Source organism: Glycine soja, chromosome 4, assembly GCF_004193775.1.
Source record: "Glycine soja cultivar W05 chromosome 4, ASM419377v2, whole genome shotgun sequence".
Taxonomy (NCBI): Eukaryota; Viridiplantae; Streptophyta; class Magnoliopsida; order Fabales; family Fabaceae; genus Glycine; species Glycine soja.
The window spans coordinates 7,349,974-7,372,285 of record NC_041005.1 but is presented as its reverse complement, the minus strand read 5'-3'; the positions used below and the strand labels follow the sequence as shown (position 1 = coordinate 7,372,285).

General features: G+C 33.3%; 2 protein-coding genes and 1 pseudogene across 2 annotated transcripts; 2 read left to right on the top strand and 1 right to left on the bottom strand.

Moving 5' to 3' along the window:
- The first annotated feature begins 1,071 nt into the window (after nucleotides 1–1,071).
- LOC114409147 lies at nucleotides 1,072–5,399 on the top strand. The gene is made up of 6 exons (XM_028372485.1): nucleotides 1,072–1,639; nucleotides 1,741–1,809; nucleotides 1,898–2,002; nucleotides 3,347–3,466; nucleotides 4,786–4,875; nucleotides 4,955–5,399. The coding sequence occupies exons 1-6, from the start codon at nucleotides 1,163–1,165 to the stop codon at nucleotides 5,069–5,071; spliced, it is 978 nt and encodes a 325-aa protein (XP_028228286.1). The 5' UTR covers nucleotides 1,072–1,162; the 3' UTR covers nucleotides 5,072–5,399.
- A 2,190-nt stretch (nucleotides 5,400–7,589) lies between these two features.
- On the top strand, nucleotides 7,590–12,111 carry LOC114408089 (annotated as a pseudogene).
- Nucleotides 12,112–13,522: 1,411 nt separating this feature from the next.
- On the bottom strand, nucleotides 13,523–21,404 carry LOC114409146 (ATP-dependent 6-phosphofructokinase 6-like). Its single transcript, XM_028372484.1, has 13 exons — nucleotides 21,151–21,404; nucleotides 20,995–21,041; nucleotides 20,865–20,904; nucleotides 20,087–20,149; nucleotides 19,832–19,969; nucleotides 19,027–19,185; nucleotides 18,822–18,875; nucleotides 17,955–18,023; nucleotides 17,696–17,825; nucleotides 17,090–17,355; nucleotides 14,936–14,984; nucleotides 14,618–14,772; nucleotides 13,523–14,131 (listed from the first exon to the last, which is right to left on the bottom strand). Exons 1-13 carry the CDS (start codon nucleotides 21,253–21,255, stop codon nucleotides 13,877–13,879), a joined length of 1,530 nt encoding a protein of 509 aa, XP_028228285.1. The 5' UTR covers nucleotides 21,256–21,404; the 3' UTR covers nucleotides 13,523–13,876.
- Nucleotides 21,405–22,312: the final 908 nt, after the last annotated feature.

The window sequence follows — 22,312 nt, the reverse complement described above, 5'->3', positions numbered from 1 at the left end:
TTTTTATGTAAAATTCATAAATTTATGTGGCATTGTAGTTTTGTAGGATACTTAAATGAATTGCTTAAAGTTAAGCAAAGTTGTTTAACAATTTTTTTCATTAGGATTGATGAATTGATAATGTATTATTTAATTGAGTTGTTTATATAAATCGTTGTTTAATCGATTATTACCTAAAAAGAATAATTTTTCATTCCAAAATTTAATATGATTAAAGTTAAGTGTTTGCTGTGCAAACTTTAGCCTTTGAGTAAAATTTTGTGTGAAAATCTTAATTTGTGGCATTATAGTCAATATAGTGCTTCCAAAATTGAAGATAAACAATTCATTATTATCGAAAAATTTGATTAATTACTTTTAGAAAGATTTTTTCTCCCAATCGCTTTTCCATCCACAAGACTCATGAACATGTTTTTTTATCTGAAAAATCCATGATAAATACCTAAAAATTTGAAATAACTCACACTAAACTTCTTTGATTGAGCAAGATTTTAATTAATATTAGTATAAATATAGATTATTTTTACTACTGCGAATTAAAAAGGAAATTTCTACTAAAGATCATGTGAAAACTCATTTAAACATTATGAGAGAGCAAATTTTTACACGTTCCAATAAATTTTTTTCTTTTACTTCCTTAATATTTGCCATTTTTTATATATAATAACACAATAATCTTCATACAATGTTGACATGTGAGCCAGTCAAAACAAAATTAATATCAACTCCATTCTAAAATAAGTATCACATCTAAAAAAATTTATTCCAAAATAAATGTTATATTTAATTTTTTAATGTAACATTAATAGTTATTTTCCATTAATATTTCTAATAAATATTACTTTAATTTTTAAATTTAGTATTAATATTATTATTTTTTATAAGATTAATTTTATAAAATATAATTTTATTTTATTTATTTATTAATTTTTATTGATTTGTGTAAAATAATTTGGCCACTTATTGTGAGCAGGACGGATTAATGGAATATAAATTTAACGTTATTTACGCAATAACCCCGATGGTGTACAGTCAGGATGAATATGTAAATACTGAAATTTCAAAAGACAGCAATGAGTGATCTTATCCACCTTTAGTTCAGTTACTACTTACGAAACCATCTTCTCTTCTCTTCTCTTAAACCCTTCAAAACCCCACGACGATGATGACTACTGCTCCCACTACCTCTACTTTCTTCTTCCTCCTCTCTTCTCTCAATCCCCACCCACCTCGCTCCTTCTTCAGACACAAACCACTCTTTAACAACCCCTCCCTTCTCCTGCGCCCTCCTTTGAGGTCTCCTCGACACTTAACCCGCGCCGACGATGACGACGGCGACGGCGGCGGCCCCGACCACTACGAGATGGACGAGGACGAAATGGAGGAGCTCGACAACAAGAAGGACTTTGACATCGAGTACGACCCCCTCGTCCCCGCCGCCGCCGCCGCCTCCGCCGCCGATGACAACATCGCCGTCGTCGAGAGCAAGAGCTTCGTGTCCACGCAGGGCTGGGACTCCGACACAGTCCTCGACTACAAAATCAACGAGGACGAGTTCCACAAGATCTGCCTGGTCGATTGCGACTTCTTCATTCGCAAGCCCCCCGACCCCGACAACGATGTCTACGATTTCAGAGAGGTTTCTAACCCTAATAATACCACGCTTCGAATCCATGCATACCTCTTATTTTCTTTGTTCAACTTTTCACCGTTGAGTTTTGAATCTTTGTTCGTTCGTAGATGTATGTTACTCCTCCGGATACAGATGTTTATTCAATTCCCAAGGTTCTCGCTCCAATGCCGCAGAAGGTAAGTTTCACTTCATTTAGATAAGTAATTCATTATTACAAAACTCTATAGTATTTAATGGATACCGTCTTTTTGGCCAAATGTGTAGTACATTAGATGTGCGCAGAGTGATTATGGAAGCTACAATGTGACAGAGCCACCTATTGATGCGCCTCGAGATCCTCTGTATAAAACTGAGAGGGAGATCCTCAAGGTATGGCCAGCTTGATCTGTTTGAGGTTGTAAGTAATATGTGAATTATACAGTTAATGTGCTTCTTACAATTTTAATGAAAATTGGGGATTTAAGATGATGGATACTTATTAAAGGAAGAGTAAATGTGACTTCTTGAAAGATTGCACACTTTAGAGTTTGTCTCCAGAGTTGTGAAATATTACTGAACAGTGAACAGTCCTCTTATGGAATCCAGCCGGACAATGAGCTTTACTTGAGTTATTTGCCTCAAAAAGGTTGTTTCACACTTCTATGTAATATTAGGCTGAGATTGGAGGAGTTAGTGCTGCCATATGCATGAGATTGATCAATTACCAGTGAACCTAGTGAAGTATCTTCCTCTGGGCCTAGGAGCATTCTGACTGATTAATTGTTTTTATGAATCTAGTCCTTCTTCACGAATATTACTCACTGAAAAAATGGAATCAATAACTAGTGTTTGGAAGTATATGTTGGTTTCTTTGTTGTGCTTTAGGAATTAGGACAATGGATCAGATTATATGATTGAAGGGAGTGATTTAGTGGGCTTATACGGCAAGAAGGGATGGAACTCAATTTGTGCATCTTTGTATTGAATAACTACAACGGGTATGCTTGACATGCCACGTTTAATTCGGGAGATGACGGTCCATATTGCTAGTTGAGTTAAAACATTGACAGATATATATAACTTCCTTGCTTCATTTTAGTTGGAGTTTGTGTTGAAAGGCAAGGTTTTAGGAATATTAGATGATTGAACAAGATATGAATTAATGAGGCTGGTAAATATCGTTCTATTCGTCTTAATTCCTCTGGAGATTCCTACTTTTATGCATAAATACCTGCTACAACTACAAGCCGTGAAAATTTATGATCTGGCTTTGACTATGTGGGGATTTTTTCCCCCTTCTCCTTGAAGATGGTAGTTGTTTCTTGCATCTTTCCATATAAATATTGTAGTAGAGGAAATTTTATTAATAAATTTGTAGCAATAAGTCCAAGCATTGGAAAAAAAAATTAACATAGTTACTGAAATGATGCTCTATTAGAGTATTGTAAAGAGCTGCAGTTATTCAACTGCAGACTCACTTAGTTAAGTTAGTTACCTAACAGCTGTTGACAGCTATTAGTTTAGTTAGTGACAGTTAGATGACAGCTGTTATACTCTCTAACAGAACTGTCTACAAAAAGCTTCTTGTAAACTTCAGACACTTGGGTTAATGAATATCATTTTCACTCCTCACTTTCATTCTTACTTTCTCTCTATTCTCCTAGATTAGGAATTCTACGATGCTCTTGGTCTTTGCTAAAATGTCTCCCTCATTGGACTTCTTTCCTGTTACAGGTGTACTTGACAAAACACTACAAAAATCGAAGGAAGGGTGATCCTGAGTTTGTTCTTGATTTTGAAGAGATTTATGTTATTGATTCCAAAACCAAGTCGATTACCAGAGCCAAAGTTTTGGTAAAAAAATTGTTTGTTAATTCTCAGTCTAGTTGCTTTTGGAATATTTTCTGCTGGCTGTTGCAACTACTTGTCTTCCATAGTCATTTTTCTCAGCCTTCAACAGTGTTATCAATGGCAGATGGCAGAACATGGTGGAAGGCCAAAATTCCGTCATATAAACACGCCATTGCATCTTATGGCACCGCCATGGCGGACCTCCCTTCATAAATTGGCTATGGCGGTTGGCAAAAAATCTGCCACGCCATTCCTCCATGGCTGCTATTTAACAACACTGGCCTTGAATTTAGATTATCTTTATTGTTTTACTGTTTAGCAATTTCTTTGTTAATGCTAGACATTGTATTGTATTCATAGAAGTGCACTTTTGCTTAAACTTAATGTTCTTGCATAAAGCTCTAGAATCTTAGTTAAAATCCTGGAAAATACCACCACATGATGTTCAGAAGAAACAAAAAGCTCTGGTTTAATTTATTGGATTCATGCCAAGTTCTGAGTTGAATGGTTCTTTTCTATATACATAGACGTGTTGAAATCCCATATCGATTAGAAATATGACCAATGTAATTGTTATAAAGTTTGAGCAGTTCTCACTTTATAAGCAAGTTTTTTGGGGTTGAGTTATAAGATGGTATCAAAGCCTATCTTAGATCTTTGGTGAGTTAGGTCCCAAACTACTGATGTGAGCTCAGAAATCTTGTTTTTTCCCACCTCTGCATACTTCTAGTTGTTAATTGAGAGTTGAGATGGATATTGTGCTTATACATGAGATTTTGTGTGTTGGTTATATTGATTGCTATATGATTTCTCATACTACAATTAAGCAGGGTGATTTCAGATGGCTTTTCCAATTTTATAGGCTATACATCATTTATTGTATGTAATTTAGAATTTTTTATGTCAAAAAGTTTCCATCTATGTTAAACTATTTTTGAAGAATGTCTCTGAAAACTGATGGCTGTATTAATTGTTTCTGGAAATGACCTTGCTTTGCGTTTTACTGTCTTAAAGAAAACAAAAGAATCCATCCAAAACTAGATAATTCAAGTTGATATTTTAGAACTTAGAACTTGTTACCCTGATTGAATTTCTTTGCATTGCATGGCTCTTGCACATGTAGCTTACAAGTGCATAAGTATGGTTTTCTCATAAACAAGGGAATCTTTTTTTTCTTCTCTCCTCCCACCCTCACCCCATCCAGGCTTATTTTTGTAAGGCAGGTGTTATTAATTAATATGGATAATTGTCAGGCATTCTTGACTTGTCATCTGTAAAGTTAATATTTACACTAATCAATTATCATCAATTGCCTTCTGTAGGTAACAGCTCCTGGAGGGAGAACAAGAGATAGAAGGAGTGACTTGCTTGTTATATCTGATCGTGGGAGCTCCTTCAAAATAATACATGCGGTGACTATTTCTTTCTTGAATCACTTCTTATTTATCTTTACATTACAATTACACCTCTGATATGCCATCTTATTTGCAGAGTGAAAAAGAGGATCCAACGACTGTCATAGAAAAACAAGAGTGGGAGAATAGCAGAGAAGAAATGGAGAGACATCTTAGAAAGCTAAGAGACTTCAGCATTTCAAATTGGTTTTGAGTGATAAGAAGGTATTCCTTTCCAAGAATGCCTCATGGGTATAAACAGCATGGTACAGAGGTCGAACTTGGGCACGAACATACGGGCAATTGGACTTAATCTTTCACTTTTGAAATTGTGTGCTAGCTGCTTGATCGTTTGTATATTTTGTTGTAACTTGTTGAAGATGCGGCTGTTGGAATTCAATATCTATGAGAGTGATCTGCCGATATGCTGTTATGACCTACACTACAGTTGAATGTTCTCTGGATGTATACCTTGGTTTTTTCTCCAAACTCTGATCAAACCTACTGATTTAAGAATGAGAATATATTTGTTTTTCTTCACTGATGCATGCATATGCGAATGAACGAGCGTAATCACAGTTCAAACTTTAAAATATTTTTTTGTGTTTGTTTTCAATTATGAGGGTCCTATGCTTTACTGGTTTTGTTTAATTTTCTTTAAATAGCTTATTGGTGCCTTTTAAAATCCTATATTAAGTTACTAGCTGATTAGTGTCTTCAAACATATGGCTAATGTCTATGTAATTCCTGAAACTAGAATAGTTAGTTATTAAGGGGTGAGCTGTGTTTTTACTTTCTTTCTTTCCAAAGCACAGAATTTCATGGTAAAGAATTTGTAAACGTTTGTTTAATCAACTTTTTAAATTTAATGTACTAAAACAAAATAAATGAATGAAAAGTGACATTAAACCTTAAGATTAAGATGGAGTGCAAATCCTCTAAAGTAAATCTGTGCAGTATTTGGTAATGGTAAAGTAATAAGATTTTTTATCAATGTAAGACTTGTACAATTGGACCTAATCACACTAGATCATTTTTTAATACCCATAATTATTTCATTTCATTTTTTTTTCTTTTTTCTTGTTTAACTTTTGTGGGATTCACCTAATCTAATCAAACCCATCACGCCAGGTAAAGCCAGACACTAGGCTCTGGTTTTCATTCTTGAAATTTTTGTTTGTTATTAATTTATTATTATAAAATATCAAAGGAATGAAAACTACCCTATTTCAAAGCCATAAGGTTTTACCAAAGTTCACAACAGTACTTACTGTTACTAATGTCACGAGAAAAGATTTAGTTCGAAACATTTGAACAGATAGTGGTTACTCCATTATTTAAGTTCCAGTGAAAAGCTTTAGAATTACTACAATTTGATACCAACTAATATTAACGTGACAAACACAAACTGTCCATTGCTGAAAATTATCTCCCTTTCTTTATGTTTTGTGTACTCTTAAGTGTGAACTGTTATTCGGGAAGCTACATTTATTTTTAGCAGCTAAAAAACATGCATGATTAAAACAGTGGGTATAATAAATACCATAAAGTGAAAGATGCATAGTTAATGTTTACTGCACGGATCAAGTTGATCTGTATGGTTTGTACGGATCAATATGACCCGTATGAGTCATACGGATCAAGTTTATCCGTATGTTTAAATTATACTTACGGATCAAGTTCATTCGTACAAATCATATGGATCAATCATAGGGTAATTTTGGATTTAACAAAAAATGTTGGGTGCATAAGCAATAAAGCTGGTGCACCTAGCATCACCCACTCGATAGCGTTGCAGAGGTGACCCTACGTCCCTAACACTCATCCATTGTGCCATAATAGCAAAAAAAATGAAATGAAATAATTATGGATATTAAAAAAATGATCCAATGTGGTTAGACCCATTCTACAAGTCTTATATTGACTAATAGTCTTATTACTTTATCATTTACTGTACACTATGTATTCATTAGGATCTCTCCGAGTATAGAAAAAAGACAAATGTTAACATGTCCTTTAAGGTATTAATTAAAAAATAAAGCAAAAATATTTTTAGGTTTAAATATATTTTTAATCCTTTAAAATTGAGTTATTTTTTTAGTCTTTTAAATTTAAAATTATTTTTTTAATTCTTAAAATTCACAAAATATTTTTTTAATCATTTTGCATAACACGAATTAAGTATGGAATAAAAAAAATCATAATTTATGACAATTTTTTACTATCAAAATTTGATTTTATATTTTACATTTTAAAGTACACTTGGTAGTTAAGATTTTTTATAATCAAGTCAGTACAAAAAATAAAATAAAAAATCCATTAATTGCTCTAAAAACTTTTTAAATTTTTTTATTGACTTGATTTTAATAATTTCAAACCACCACAAAATCATACTTTAAAGTATAAATTAAAAAATCAAATTATGAGTAAAACTGTAAAAAATTATGAATTTTTTATTTTCTATTTTACTCACTTAAAAAAAAGACCATTTTACATATTTCAAAACTAAAAAAAATAATTTCAAATTTGAAAGAATTTAAAGAAAATGATTGATAACGGTCATGATTATTTTTTTTGGAAAGCAAGAAAAGAAAAAAAGAATTTGAAAAGGGCATAGAAAGCGGGATTATCCGTTATTCGACCGCTGAACAAAGAAATCACTTTAAACAAACGCGAATTTGTGTATTTCAAAACACAACACAGCCTTTCAAGTTTCTTTCCCTCCATCCATCATGGCCATCGCAATAGAGACTCAACCTGAACTCCAACACCACACGATTTTGTTAGACCTTGTGGCCTCAATAATCTTAAGAGGGATAGACTTATAATGCATAAAAAACAACAATAATCAATTTAACAATGTTCTTTAAACAAGCAAGACACAATTGATTGCAACAAAATAAATAAGATAAGGAAAGAGAGAATGCAAACACAATTTTATACTGGTTCGGCCACTTCCCGTGCCTACGTCCAGTACTCAAACAACCCATTTGAAATTTTCACTATCTTTGTAAAATCCTTTACAAAGTCTAAATCACACAGGGACAACTCATCTCTTGTGTTCAGATGCTTTACAACAAGAGACTCGCTGTCCCCTAGCCAATCTCATTGAATAAGAAGAATGGAAGAAGAAATCTCTCTTCAAGAGAAGAATATTACAATGAAGATCATGTAAGAATCCTTATAGATTTTGCAAGTGTTTGGTCAAGGATTTCTTTTGAGAGAGCATTTGACAATAAAGTTCTTTTGGAATCTCTCTCATTGTCTTTTGAGAGGATAAGACATTTTTGCCAAGCAAAACTCTCTATTGAATTCATGCCCAAGTCACCTATTTATAGGCCTTTGATGACCATTCACAAATCCAATGAAAAGATGTGATTGTTGGCAGATTTTATGAAAATTCTCCACTGGTAATCGATTACAATATTTGTGTAATCGATTACACAGTTATAATTTGAAGGGTCATGACTTTTGAATTTGAATTTCAAAAGTTTCGTTTCTAGTAATCGATTATAGACATATGATAATCGATTACATGTTGAAAATTCAAATTCAAAACCTTTTTCAACAGCTATTTCTCAACCCTGTCTTCTGGTAATCAATTACACTTCCTGGTAATCGATTACCAGAGTCTTGCATGTCTTGAAAGCACTTTGTTTTAAGGCAAGACTTGGTTTTTAGTGAATCTTGAAACAAGGCTTTGTTTGTTGAAGCAATCTTGAATTATTCTTGAAGCAAATGCTTATCATTTGAAGCAGGCTTGTTAGATTCTTCTTTGACATCATCAAAATCATGTATACATACATTCACAGGTTTCCATTTCCCCTTCTCTAAAATTTATTTGTATTGCATTCTTCAATTTTAATTTGCTTTCTTCCTTTTCTTTTTTCCTAACAAATTGGCTGAAACCTCAGAGGTTCAATTTGAAGAGAGTTGTTGCTCGAAATTAAACTTTTTTTTTTGCTTGTGTGTGGAATTAATCGGCATCAAAATTTGGTGATATGTTCTCATTGTTTTGTGGTCTGTTTTGGTAGGCATCTTCAGAGGTTTCGGGTTCCACTGCGGAGCAAAGAAGGTGGATGCTTAACGATTTCGATATTGGAAAACCTCTCAGAAAGGGAAAATTTGGCCAGAGAAAGGAGTGTGAGTTTTCAATTACTCGAGGATTTTCTCATCATTCATAGTTCCTAATTTCTATGGATTATTTCATTCCCTTCTTTTTAAATTTGTTTTGGGGAAAAGTTTGTGCTATTCTCAATTGCATTAGCAAGATTTATATGAAATATTATTTATCCTCATAAATTTCACATTGATGGTTTGAATGAGAAACTGTTGAGGTGAAACACCTCAAGTTTTTTAGGGTTGTTGGTTTCTGACATTGTATTGTTTACGTATGTGTGTTAGAGATGCAATACAAGAGCATTTAACGTGTCTTAACGTAATGGGTTTTTGGTATTGTTGGTTTAGGATAAGAGCCATTGCATTACACGAGACATGACCATTGTTGTTGATTTGTACTGATGGTTTTTCTTCACCTTGTTTTCATATGTGTTCATTTTATTGTGAAATTGAAATTTAGTCTTCATACAGACTAGTTAGATTGTTGCTTTGAAAGTACTCTTTAAGTGCCATTTGCAACAATCTCAACTTGTGCATCAACTTCGACGTGAAGTTGAAATGTAGTCATCTCCGACATCCCCACATCTTGCACCTTTATGGATACTTTATGATCAAATATATTTCTTGTTTATGCTGAGATCGCCAAAGAAGGTTAAATTCACTGCTATTTACATTTTCTGTGAAATAACTTTGCTGCAGAAACGAGTTTATTTGATTTTAGAGTATGTACCCAAAGGTGAAATTTACAAGGAGTTGCAGAAATGCAAATATTTTAGTGAAAGGCATACAACTACTGTAAGTATATATCATACAACAGCTCTGGTTATTTCTTTTACCTAAATACCATTGTTTGTGAATTATAAAAACCCATTGCTGGCTGATGTAATTTTTTTCTATTAGACAAGTGACCTCAGTTATCTTAAGAAAGAGGGAGGGGGGGGATTGAATTAAGATACAAAAAGTATTCCCCAATTAAAAGTTTCACTCTTTTTTTTTTGGATTAACAATGCACCCTTAATATGAATTACTCAAAAGACAATTTAAAATAAACTTCTTTAAAGCAAAAGATAAATAGCAATAAATAAAAGAAGTTTAAGGGAAGAGAGAATGCAAACTCAGTTTTTATACTGGTTTGGCCACGCCCTGTGCCTACATCCAGTCCCCAAGCAACCCGCTTGAGATTTCCACTATCTTGTAAAATGTCTTTTACAAAGTCTGAACCACACAGGAACAACATTTTCCTTATGTTCATAAATCCTTACAACTTAAGAGACCATCGGTCTCTTAAACAATTTCCCTTGAATAAGAAGAAGAAGAAGTTTCTCTCTTTAAGAGAAGGATATTCCAATTAAAGATCAATCAAGATTCCTTATTGAATATACAAGTGTTTGACCAAGGAATATTTTTGAGAGGATAAGACATTTCAGTTCAGAAAAACTTTCTTAGGAATTTCGTGTCCCAAGTCACCTATTTATAGGTCTTTGATGACCATTCAAAAATCTCTTGAACAGATGTGACTCTTGAGAGTTATTTTCTGAAGAGTTGTAACTCTTGGAAGTTATTTTCTGAAGAGTTGTGACTCTTGGGAGTTATTTTCTAAAGAGTTGGGACTCTTAGGAGTTATTTGAAGAGTTGTGACTCTTGGGAGGTATTTTCTAAAAAGTTGTGACTCTTGGGAGTTATTTTCTGAATTCTTGACTTGGATCAAATTTGAGAAACACTTATCTTTGGCATCATCAAAACTTCATATCATATATGCTTCTACATTTTCTACACAATTGTAATGAGATATTAAAGCAGCAAGTAAATACTGAAAGTCTGAAACGACATCTGACTTTAGTAAAATATAATGTGCAATTGATTAGTCATGTGTGTATGCCTGAGGGAGTTGTCTTGTGTTTGCCAGGCTACATGCTTAAAGAGTGTGTTTGAATGCGTTTTGTCCACATTGAACAAGAAAATCTCACTTTCCAAAGCAAAAATGTCAAAGCAACTATGTGGTAGCTTTGATCTGAACGTTCATTTGTGTTGAATTCAACTGCTTCCAAAACACACACTAAATGTTCCACTTGAACATTCTTCTGAGATTAGCATGCTGATGTTTATTTATTTTGTGACTGAGGCAGTATGTTGCATCATTGACCTGAACCCTTATTTATTGTCATGGAAAGCATGTAATACATAGAGATATTAAACTAGAGAACCTTCTTACTGGTGCACAGGTTATCTACTATACCTAGGCTGTTGTTTCTTATATAATCCTTTTGTTGTCCTCATTGTACTCATCATCATGTCAATATCTTTTCACTGTTAGGGTGAACTGAAAATAACAGACTTTGGGTGGTCGGTGCACACATTCAATCATAGGCGAACCACGTGTGGCACACTGGATTATCTTCCACCTGAGATGGGTATGCTTATGTGACATGAACCACTGTTTCAAAATACTTTTTATGTTACTCTCCATAGATGAGGCACCAATATTTCTTCTAAACACTTTTGAGGTTTCAATAGCGGTTAGTGCAGAACATGATGCGAGTGTGGATATATGGAGCCTTGGTGTGCTGTGCTGAATTTCTTTATGGAGTCCCTCCTTTTGAAGCTAAAGAGCATTCTGATACTTACAGGAGGTAAGCACTAAGCAGTTGAATATAAATTAGCATTAGTAACATGGACAAACTCTGTTTTTTATTGGCCGGTTTGTTTAAAATTAAAAAAAAGTGCTTCTAAAAAGAGTGATCTTTTAAGAAGCAAATAGAGTGCTACTGAATCTATTGTACTTCAATGCTGCTTTCCGCGTTCGGTGTCTTTTTTATAATCGAAAAACTATTTGTAAACATTCAATATAAATTTGCAGGACCGTACAAGTGGATCTCAAGTTCCCTCCTAAACATTCATTAGTCAGGTTTTGCGTCTTGTAGCACTATGGTTTTTTTTTGGCCAAGTTCTCTCTCTCAAGGATAGCCTTTGATGAGATGCGTGTTCAAACATTTTACTGAGAAACTCTTTCCTCTGTTATTTATTTTTTAACAGATGCTGGTTAAGAATTCCTCTCAACGTCTACCATTGCACAAACTCCTTGAACACCCTTGGATTGTTCAGAATGCGGAGCCCTCTGGTGTATACAGGGGCTAGTGTACCTCATAATTTTTTTTATCATTTTGTATTTGTTGGAAAAATTACGCATATGAAGTGTTACTTTTAGAACCCAAAGCATTACACCCAAAATGAGATTTTTTCTCACTAAAGCTTTTCTCTCTAGTAGTATTCTGTTTGATTTAGAGAAGAAAGTGAAAGGAAAAAATATATATAAAAAAGAAAAAAATATATAAGAAAATAAGATGATTTTTTGAATTGTTTAATAAGAGAAAATAAAAGGAAAAATATTTTAATGTGTTAAAAATTAAGAAAACAAAAATATTGTACCCAAAATGACATAAACACCCTGAAAACAAAATGAACCATAATATGTATAAAATGCCATTTTAGTCTTTTTATTACAAAAACTTATTTTCTACTTTTTTCTCTCTCTCCAATTTGAGGAGATACAGATGAGGAAAACAAACAATTTTCTCTCCACTTTTGCTACTTAAATTTTTCTTTCTTCCTTGTTACTAGATGAACCAAATGAGGGAAACAAACAGAATTAATAAGTTTTCTTTCCTTTACTTTCTAGGTTAAATTAGTTTGTAGATTTTTATTCTATTACAATTTTTAATTAGATCTCTATACTTTATTTTTTTTAATTGAGTTCCTATATTAGTTTTAATTTTATAATCAGGCTTTTATATTAATTTGTTGGGAAAAATCTGATAATCTTAACTATATATTAGTTCAAGTGGTGTTGCTGTTACACGTCAAATTATTTAATTTTTTATTTGTTTTATCTAACGTGTCTAACATTTTTTATTTTTCATTTCCAACCGTCCATTATCTCTTAAACCATATCCAACCCTAAAATGTGAATTCCTTATCTCTCACCTCCTTAATTATCTTTACTAGTTCGTAATTTAGGAGTTATATTTTTATAATCAGCTTAAGTATATTAATTTATAGTTTACATCTAAGTATTTGTATATGATAAAATATTTTATCAAATTTAACATATTTCTCCCGACAAATTAACATAAAAACCTATTTACAAATTTAAAATTAATATAAAAATCTAATTAAAAAATAAAATATATGAACCTAATTAATATTTTTGAAATAGGACGAGACCTACAGACTAATTTAATCTACTTTCTATTCACTCTTCTCACATCAGCCAAAGGATTCCTAAGCCTCTCACTCGTAGAGATATTTTATGCCCGTGTACACACATAACATCAATGAGTATTATTTTAAAAATAAATAAATGAGAATTACTATTTTAAAACATAAATTATTTAAGCGTAAAAGAAGGGAATAAATGTAAATAAAATATGAATATGGATCTAAACTCAATTGAGACGAATATATTGGGAAAATAATCACACAAACTGGATAATGTAGATTATTTGAGAATCACCTCTTGAAGAAGTGAGATTAAAGGGAAAAGAAAAAGTTACTAGAAAATTGTTTATTTATACCTCGTTCCAGCAAAACTGCGTATAAAAACTCAAGTCACTACCAAAACACAGAACAACAATAACCAGATACAGTACCTTCAAGCACGTCAAATAATTCCGTTCCAATCTTAATATGACCTAGGTTAACATTCAACAATCTTCTGAGTACAACAACAATCACGCAAGACGGTAGGTCTTTATAAAGAAAGACGTACCAACTTGCAAAACATTAAAAGGACAAAAAGAACAGCTCCCAACACTCCAGGCTTTGAAGGTTGTAGGGCTTGAGTCAAAATGATAAAACATGTCACCAAATACAATTGTAGTCTTGTAGATGAACAAGTCTAAATCTAATTTTCTGTCTTGATACCATTGTCTGCGTGATTTCCTGATTCTTGTTCATCTTTGGGAGGTTGTTCTTCTTTCCCGGCATCACCAACATCATTGCAATTGTTTCCTTCCAACAATTCAGTCGGAGGTTGTTCTGCTTTCTTGGCTTCTTCTAAATCTTTGGGGCTCAAAAAGCTAGGCTGGTTGGTTGAAGAAAGGAGTCTTGCCCACATTCTGTCAGTAATCACAACCTTGTTCTGCCTCTCATTGATTCTCTGGGTATCAAAATTTGAAGATAAATTCTCAATTGTGAAGGACAATTTTGATCTTGGGAAAATACAAACCACCAATATAAAATTGGAGAAGCAATAAAAAATAAATAGGCATGTTCGTGGGTGTGGTGAAACAAAAAACAAACTTGATGTATATGGTAAATATCATTCTTCCGTCAAAATGATAGCAGCTAAGTAGCAAATATCTCTGCATTTTTTCCCTAGACAGCAGATATTATCCATATGAGACAATCTTGTTCGAGATCAGAACATTCACAGTACGGTTGGACTAGCTCTTCCAATATTTTTTTTTCCATACAGATCAAATTCAAGATCTTACTTGGGGGGAATTAAGCATGTACTACTTAAACCAACTACTCATCGATATTAAACAAGAATAGAAAATTATTGTACCCAAATAAAAAAAGAGCAACACATTATATTTTCTTAAACAGTTCAGAATTTGGATAATGATATGTAGAAACTTACATTGAATGGAATATAAGTATGTCTGCCGTTGACCAGTCCAACTGTAAATCCAGTATACCCTGCCATTGCACCATGGACTGCACTCTGAGCAAGAAGTGTACAGTAGACATTATCTGATGCATTGCTTTGGATTGCCCGGATCATGTAAGTTGGATCTGGCAGATACAACAACAACAAAGCCTTATCCCACGATGTAGATAACTTGGTTAAAATTAGATAATTGTCAAATTTTAAAAAACCTTTGAAATCCGAAATAAAAATGAAAGACCAAGAAATAAATAGGTCAAAAAGGAAGAGAATGCTGTAAGAGAAACTGACCTATATATTTAAGATTGATGGGAATCTTATCCTTCCTTGCAAAGTGATCCTATTACAGCATGAAAAATGTTTATTAAAAGGGAGAGAGGAAGAGAATTGCACAAATTGATTTTTCAAATTAGAAAGACCCTAACACACGGACTTGTAAATATAAAAAAAAAAAAAAAAAAAACTGGATAAACAATATAAAGTATACAACTATATACAAGTATGCCAGCTAGCAATTGGCTAAGATGGGAAGGAGTATGATAAATGGTGAGTTTTTTACAGATAGGCAAGGATATGTGTGCAGAGGAAACAAAATCTGGAGAAACTCACCCCAAAATGTTTCATCAAATGACGCTTACAAAATTTTTCTAAGCTATTTTCATATTTTCTAACAGTTCAATAGTTAAAAAATGTTTTTAGCACTCAGCCACAGGCGAAGTTCAGAATGTTATGGGTGTCTATCTTAAGGGAGTGAATACAGGCCCCATTAAGTTTGAAATTAATGAAAAGACTTTTGTTAGGTAACCCACATTAGTAGTTAATTACAATATACCAGTTAGTTAGCTTGAACAAGTTGCCTATAAATAAGAAGAGGGAACTAAAAGGGAGGGATATCTTGTCATTTGAGATTTGAGAAAGGATTGTACTCTTAGAGAATGGGGAACGAACAGGTTGAATACCTTGAGTATTCCATACAAATTCATTTATTTTTGTATAATTCAGATCTAGTTTCTATCAAATATTGTCTAAGCAATTAATATATAATTGGCAAGAGCTTCTGATAACTGCGAAATTTGAGCTAATTTGATAGTTAATTTTGGCTAATAATAATAATAATTTCTTCACTTTACTATTGTTTTTAATGAAATAACGAAGAAATTAACATTGTTGTAATTTTTTATTATTTTTTATTAGCAGAAGTCAAAAGAAGAAGAGTTCAAGTGCTTTAGAGGAAAATTGATGAAAAATGTGGAAGAAAAAAAGCCTTAAAGAAAAAGTTGGAAGAAGTGGACTCTCGCTTAGCGGGCAAGTTTAGGCTTAGCGCGCACCTCGCTCAGTGCACAACCCAGGCTTAGTGCGAGAAGATCCACGAGGAAGTCCAAGACGCGCTTAGTGTGAAGTTAGCGTGAAAAATAAGTTACCTCAGGCCTATAAAAGGAGTAGAAAGCAAAAGGAAAACACACACGGAGTCTCAGAGCTCTCCAGTGAAGAAATCCAAAGTTTGAACCTCTCCCTTAGAGGAAACCCTCTATCTTTGGTCATTCCTCTCTTTCTTGCTATTAGTCATTCATCCCCTTCTTCTATTATCCCCTAAAGTGTAAAACCTCTCATGGCTATGAGAGACTAAACCCCTTTTGTTGGGAGAGCCTGGAGGTCAAACTCTTAATGCAATTTTTTTCCATTATTTATTTAATGCAATTCTGTTTCTATTATTCTTCTCTATGCTTTTTTGTTATTATGGTCTAATCATCCATATAATGTTTAGAGGATAATGCATTGAAAAATGATTATTTTCTAAAGAACTGAGGAACGGTATCTTAATAAATTCATTGCTAGAAAGAAATAGATAGGCATTTGTTTTGCCCTAAAGAATTTTTGCATCTCTTATCTTAATGCGGTTTGTTATTTTTTGTCTCTGTAAAGAAATTTGGGAGAAAAGAATAAATAAACTAGGCCCTTCATGCGGAAAACCAAAGACAGGATAATTCAGTGTATGCGAGTGGAAACAGGGATTACATTAAATGGAGAAAATCTTTTACATTACATTATAAGTAGTTTTGACATGTTAGGCCCCAACATCATCACATTCTTACTTCATCTTTTTGTATTTAAATTATTATTTATTTTTTCTTGTTATCTTTTTCTTTTTCTTTTACCCCCAATTTTCACACTTACTCTTTTTTTTCTCTTCTACTTCTTCTCATTGCTTAATAATTGAGTTTGCATCACTTAAGTACAACCAAAATCCATGTGGATTCAACACTTGGACTTCCATTTTAATCTTTATTACTTGTGATAAAATTGACACATTTGCCAATAAGTTAACAGCTCCCCAAGTGTTGTATTCCTCATCAAGATGTATAAATATGCAAGTAGAATTATACTACAAAATTTCTGAGGAAAAGAAGAATTATGTTTTAAGAACCATCTCATGTACAACAATACCTTGATCTTATGAGATATCCATAAACCAACATCTTGAAGTAGTTTGTTTCCAGAAGCATCCTTCTGATCCATGGCTTGCATGCTTTCTGTAAGAAGATCTTGTCCTGCTCCCTCAGCTATGACTATGACCATATGTCCATTTTCTTTCAGCCTTTTCTGAATAAATTCAAAAAGTCCACCCTTTCCTTCAAGGTAGAAGGGCGACTCTGGAATCAAGCAACAGTCCACGTCTCTGCTAGCAAGAGTGGCATACATTGCAATAAAACCTGCAGTCATAGTATTCATCATAACACAGAAAGAAAAGAAAAAGATCCAGATCCTCAAAAGCAACTGGTGCACTTAGAGGATAAAATACACTTACAATTGTTAATTAAAAAAATCAACAGTTGAGTATTATGATAAAATCAAATAAATGTATAAAAAAACTCTGTAGTTACAATCTTAGTAATTGATTTTCTAATCAAAGGTTATTAGTGCACTTAATCCTCCAAATTGAACTTCCCTCACTTTAGAGAAACCAACTCCAAAAGACAGAAGCCTGATTGAAGAGAGCTAAAAGTGAATTAGATGCCTAAAAGATATCAAACAAATGTGAAGTATACATACCACTATAACGCCCCATTAGCTTTACAACACCAATACCATTCTCAATACTTTCAGCTTCAACATGAGCTGCATTAATGGCACGTTGAGCCTCCTCAACCGCAGTATCAAAACCAAAAGATTTGTCAATAACCTAAAGAAAAAGAAGACAATCCGAACATGATGAAGTTTCCTCATAGAGAACTAACACTTCAGATATATTTTAATGATAAGATTAGAGTTCCAGGGAGAAACAAAAATATGACATTGTGAACAAGCATACCGGGATGTCATTGTCTATGGTTTTAGGAATTCCAGCAATTGCTACTTTCAGACCCCGCCGTCTAACTTCCTATATGATAACCAAAATCTGTTCAGAATGCTTACTTCATATATCAAAAGATGCCAAGAATGATAACAGGTTGATCAGGCAGTTATAAAATTTATGCTACCAAGTTTCTTTTAGTAAAATCATGTGGTCCTAGCCATCCCTTGAAACTACCTGTATGCTACCAAGCTTGACCTAACTGTAAAAGGTAGTACTGCACCATACAAACTACATTTTGAAATCAACATAGTTTTAGGTATTAAGATTCCATTGAATTTGCACTTGAAGACATGAGTCAACTTTGCCACTGAAACCACATTTACACGTGACATATAAACTATCATCCTTTGTGCTGTTTTTGGAAAGAAGAAAAGAAAAGGGCCCACATGTAAGAGCAGAAATATGCATACATAATTAAAAAAATACAGTTCCCAAAAGATACTGATTAACAACTTTGCTCAAACTTGGAAAAATAGAAGGCATGAATGTGAGACTTCTCAGTAATTATTAATAATCTATATATCATTTGAAATGATTTTATCTGCACTATCTCTTTGCATGGGTTAGCAATTAGAGTGAACATGTGGAAGTTTATGAATTGTTAACTGAGATGCAGAAGGCAAATTAAATTTGGAGCACCTGATTAGTTATTAAAACATAATCAAGAAATTCAACAAAAAACAAAAATAAACTACACAAATATGTGGATTTGTAATCTTAAAAAGGTATATATTTCTTCTTGAATGAAATGGTATTCTTATTTTTCTTATTGTAGACCAAAGTGAGAAACATTACATTATTAAAAACTTTGAATTGCTATACCTCGTAAATCACAGTCGCTCCTCTCTGTGTTCCATCTCCTCCAATAATATAAACCTGTAACCATAACCCAAACAATGAAAACCCATGCGATGACAATAACCTACTTAGGTTTTAAGTACATGGATATAACAAAACTCTAAATTTATGATTCCAGCATTCATCATCATTAGAAACTTCATTATAATACAGTTGACACATGGTAAACCTGATTAATTCCTCGATCCTGGATGCTGTCAACTATCTTGCCAGTATCATGCCCCCCTCGGGATGTCCCAAGAATTGTACCCCCACGCTTATGGATGTCATTGACCACCTTAGGTGTTAAAGTAATGGTGTTTTTGGAATAAAAGCCTCTATAACCACCCTGTGTAATATTGGATACAATATACTGGTGAAGACAATGGATAAATACGTGCAACTCAGGTTGAAAGACCAACAGGAAAAAACAAATAAAATGAAAAGTAAATTGTCTTCATGAAACCCAAAAGTTTGTTCAGTTTAACAGGTATTGATAGGAAGATCTCTTTAAACACCAGCATTTTCTTGCTAGAATTCACAAAACAATATAATGTGCATGTTTCATGTAAACACAACATCATTAAGTGTATTCTGCAATGCCTTAGAAAAGTCTTAACAAAAGATCCCATAGCTAGAAGCTAATCCAAATTGGGCAACTTACACAACATTTAAGTGTATTCTGCAATGCCTCTCAAAAAAAGGAAATATGGAATAAATCCAAATCGAGTATAATTCCAGTATCCAGTGATTATCCAAGGGTGCATACAAAATTGGAGTCCGTTTGACTGATTGCCTGGTGGACTACCATACAATTTGATTTAGGAGAATAAAATAAGACATACACACAAAGAAGTCAGGGATAGAGAAGCACATCAGAGCAATGTCAGCTTTCTTTCCTAAATCCTAATAGGCTAATACAAATCAAAGGTTATATAATCCAGATAAACAGATAATGCAATGAACATACAACAAAAGAGAATTTACCCACTCACATCTATGCCAAGGACTTTGTTAACACCGTACATGTAGGAAAGACCACAGACAATTTCCCTTATGACAGTGTTGAGGCCAGGGCAGAGTCCACCACACGTGACAATGCATGCATGCACTTCATCCGATTTAAAGTATACCTGAACAGCATATGATTAGGTGTTGGTGAGTGGAAACAAAATTAATTATACATTTTTTAATATTCTTAGTTCTTAATAATATATAATATATATGCACAGACAAACAAGGGAAATGACCTTTTGCCGAGGCCCTGCACGTCGAAAATGTATACCTCTTGGACTATCCTTGTGAACAACAACCTATTGAAAGGCCAAACAAAAGTATAAACACCAATAAACCTTGTTAATGCTGAATTGCTGATGTATAAGAAATCAATGCACGGTTTTCATTTGTATTGTCTTTCCTTCTACATTGGAAAAAGAGAAAGAGAGAAAGATTCAGGTCACGAATGATTATCTTCTCACTTTTTTGTTTTTAAAAACTGTTTTGTGAGACAAATTTACACCGCTCCACTATCAATTTTTATTTTTAATCCAAAATCTATTAAGTTTTGTAAATTGTTTCCAAACAAGTGTCTTAAAAACTAAAACAGGAACAGCCGGTAGATGTTTTCTCATACTCTTCTGTTTTCTTCAAGTGCTCTATTCAAGTGCTCAGGGAACAAATATTTAGAAATCGGAAATGTGTCCAGACACACAAATACTTTCAAATGTATTTAAGGGACAAACAAATTTTAGGAAACAGAGAACTATTTTTTAGGACAGTAAATAATATCTCAGTTTATTGTTTCCATCACCGAGAATCAATTAAGTATCAGAAATCATACAAAAGTGTTTCCTGTTCCCCCGCAAATCGAACAAAGCGATATAATACAGTAATTCAATAGCAAAGTCGTTGTTGACACTTAATAGACCGGGTAACGAAAAAGAATACAAAGCAAAAGCGTTTAAGATAGATGAAATGGAGAATTAAATACACAAACAGGTCGCTAGCATAAGTAGAAACAGATAGAACCTTCTGAGGAACAGTGTCGTCCATGTGCACGAAATACTGCCTGATGGTGCCAAAAAAACAAAAATATCAACGTTTCGAACAGAACACATTCCATTTCAAATCACAACGCAAAATAAACCGATTCACTTACTTAACAACCGAGTAAGCAGGATTGGATCGAAGCGGATTCGGATACGTCTGCAAAAAAAAAAAAGTATTACACAAACAATCCGCAAGTGAATGCGTCAATGCGATGCAGTTCGCATAAGTAATCGAAGAATTCCTAAAGAGAGAGAGAAAAAAATACAGGAAGATTTGGAATGTAGTCGGTGAAGTGAGGAACGTCTTCGAGTATGTAACCAGCGTCGCCATGTACGATCTTCATCGGCGAATCGGAATCGTTGGACGGCATTGCTCTTCTTCTCAACAGAATCTTGGTAACTTCGCTGTTTATTATTATTCTTTTTTAGACTGTTTTTGGATTCTGAAGTGAACGACGAAGCAGAAAGAAAATGAGTGGAATGAGTATGAAAATGGAAAGAACGCTTATCGCTAGTTGTGCGCCGATTAGTTTAGTTTCAATGAGAATCTTAGTGCTGACATGTCACGATGGATCTGGACCGTCCGTGTGTATACGTTCTCGTGGAGATGGACGGTCGAGATTGAATCTCTTTGTAGATTGAGTTGTGTGTTCGCGAAAAGTGCTTCTGGAATCAAAGGACTCGGTTTTACCAGGATGCGGTGGTCACACAAAACCGGTGGGCGCGGTTTTACCGGATACTGTTCGATCTAAAGTGTTGACACCACCGCTGTTTTGGACTTAAACTTTTTACTTCCTTTACACGAGTATGAAAAAAAAAACGAATTATTTAAGAGGATTGAGTTTCTTTTGAACAATTTATATTTATAAATATAATTTTGATGTATTATTTTTATAAGTTAAATTAATTTTGTACATTTTCATGGTTTATTGAAATTATAATTAGTTTTTATATTTTTTTAATTAAATTTTAAGTAATTATCAAATATTGCCGATACGTTATTTTTATGTGATATTTTTTTATTTAATTTAAATATATTCATAATTCACGGGAAAGGAAACTTTGTTGCTTATAGTTTAGTTAAGGGGCATTTGGAAATTCACCTCTCATGGTCTGCATCACATTTTGATGGCTGACTCTGTGGGCATTGTAAATCTTAGGGCGAGCACTTAGTGTTCTTTAAGTTTTCTATATTATAAATTCACTATTTCTTGTAAATTTTAACATAATCATCAATCTCTTATACAAAGATAAATTAGACTAGAAATAAATAAAAATGTTATGACTCGAGAAAAGTTATGACAAAAAACATGAAACGAAATAACCCCATAAGACATGAACCATGATATTGTTGGAAATTCCTCATAACTATGAAACATCATATTCAATAAATCTTAATAACATTAATGTATAAAAAAATAAAAGGTG

Bases quoted from the DNA above. Each gene is read 5' to 3' on its own strand.
- LOC114409147 (XM_028372485.1), top strand. From the start codon at position 1,163: ATGATGACTACTGCTCCCACTACCTCTACTTTCTTCTTCCTCCTCTCT. The intron at 1,810-1,897 runs GTAAGTTTCACT...CCAAATGTGTAG, and splicing joins TCGCTCCAATGCCGCAGAAG to TACATTAGATGTGCGCAGAG. The intron at 4,876-4,954 runs GTGACTATTTCT...TCTTATTTGCAG, and splicing joins CCTTCAAAATAATACATGCG to AGTGAAAAAGAGGATCCAAC.
- LOC114409146 (XM_028372484.1), bottom strand. From the start codon at position 21,255: ATGCCGTCCAACGATTCCGATTCGCCGATGAAGATCGTACATGGCGAC. The intron at 18,024-18,821 runs GTATAGCAATTC...GTTATCATATAG, and splicing joins GAGCGACTGTGATTTACGAG to GAAGTTAGACGGCGGGGTCT. The intron at 14,773-14,935 runs GTCAGTTTCTCT...TGTATCTGCCAG, and splicing joins CATCAATCTTAAATATATAG to ATCCAACTTACATGATCCGG.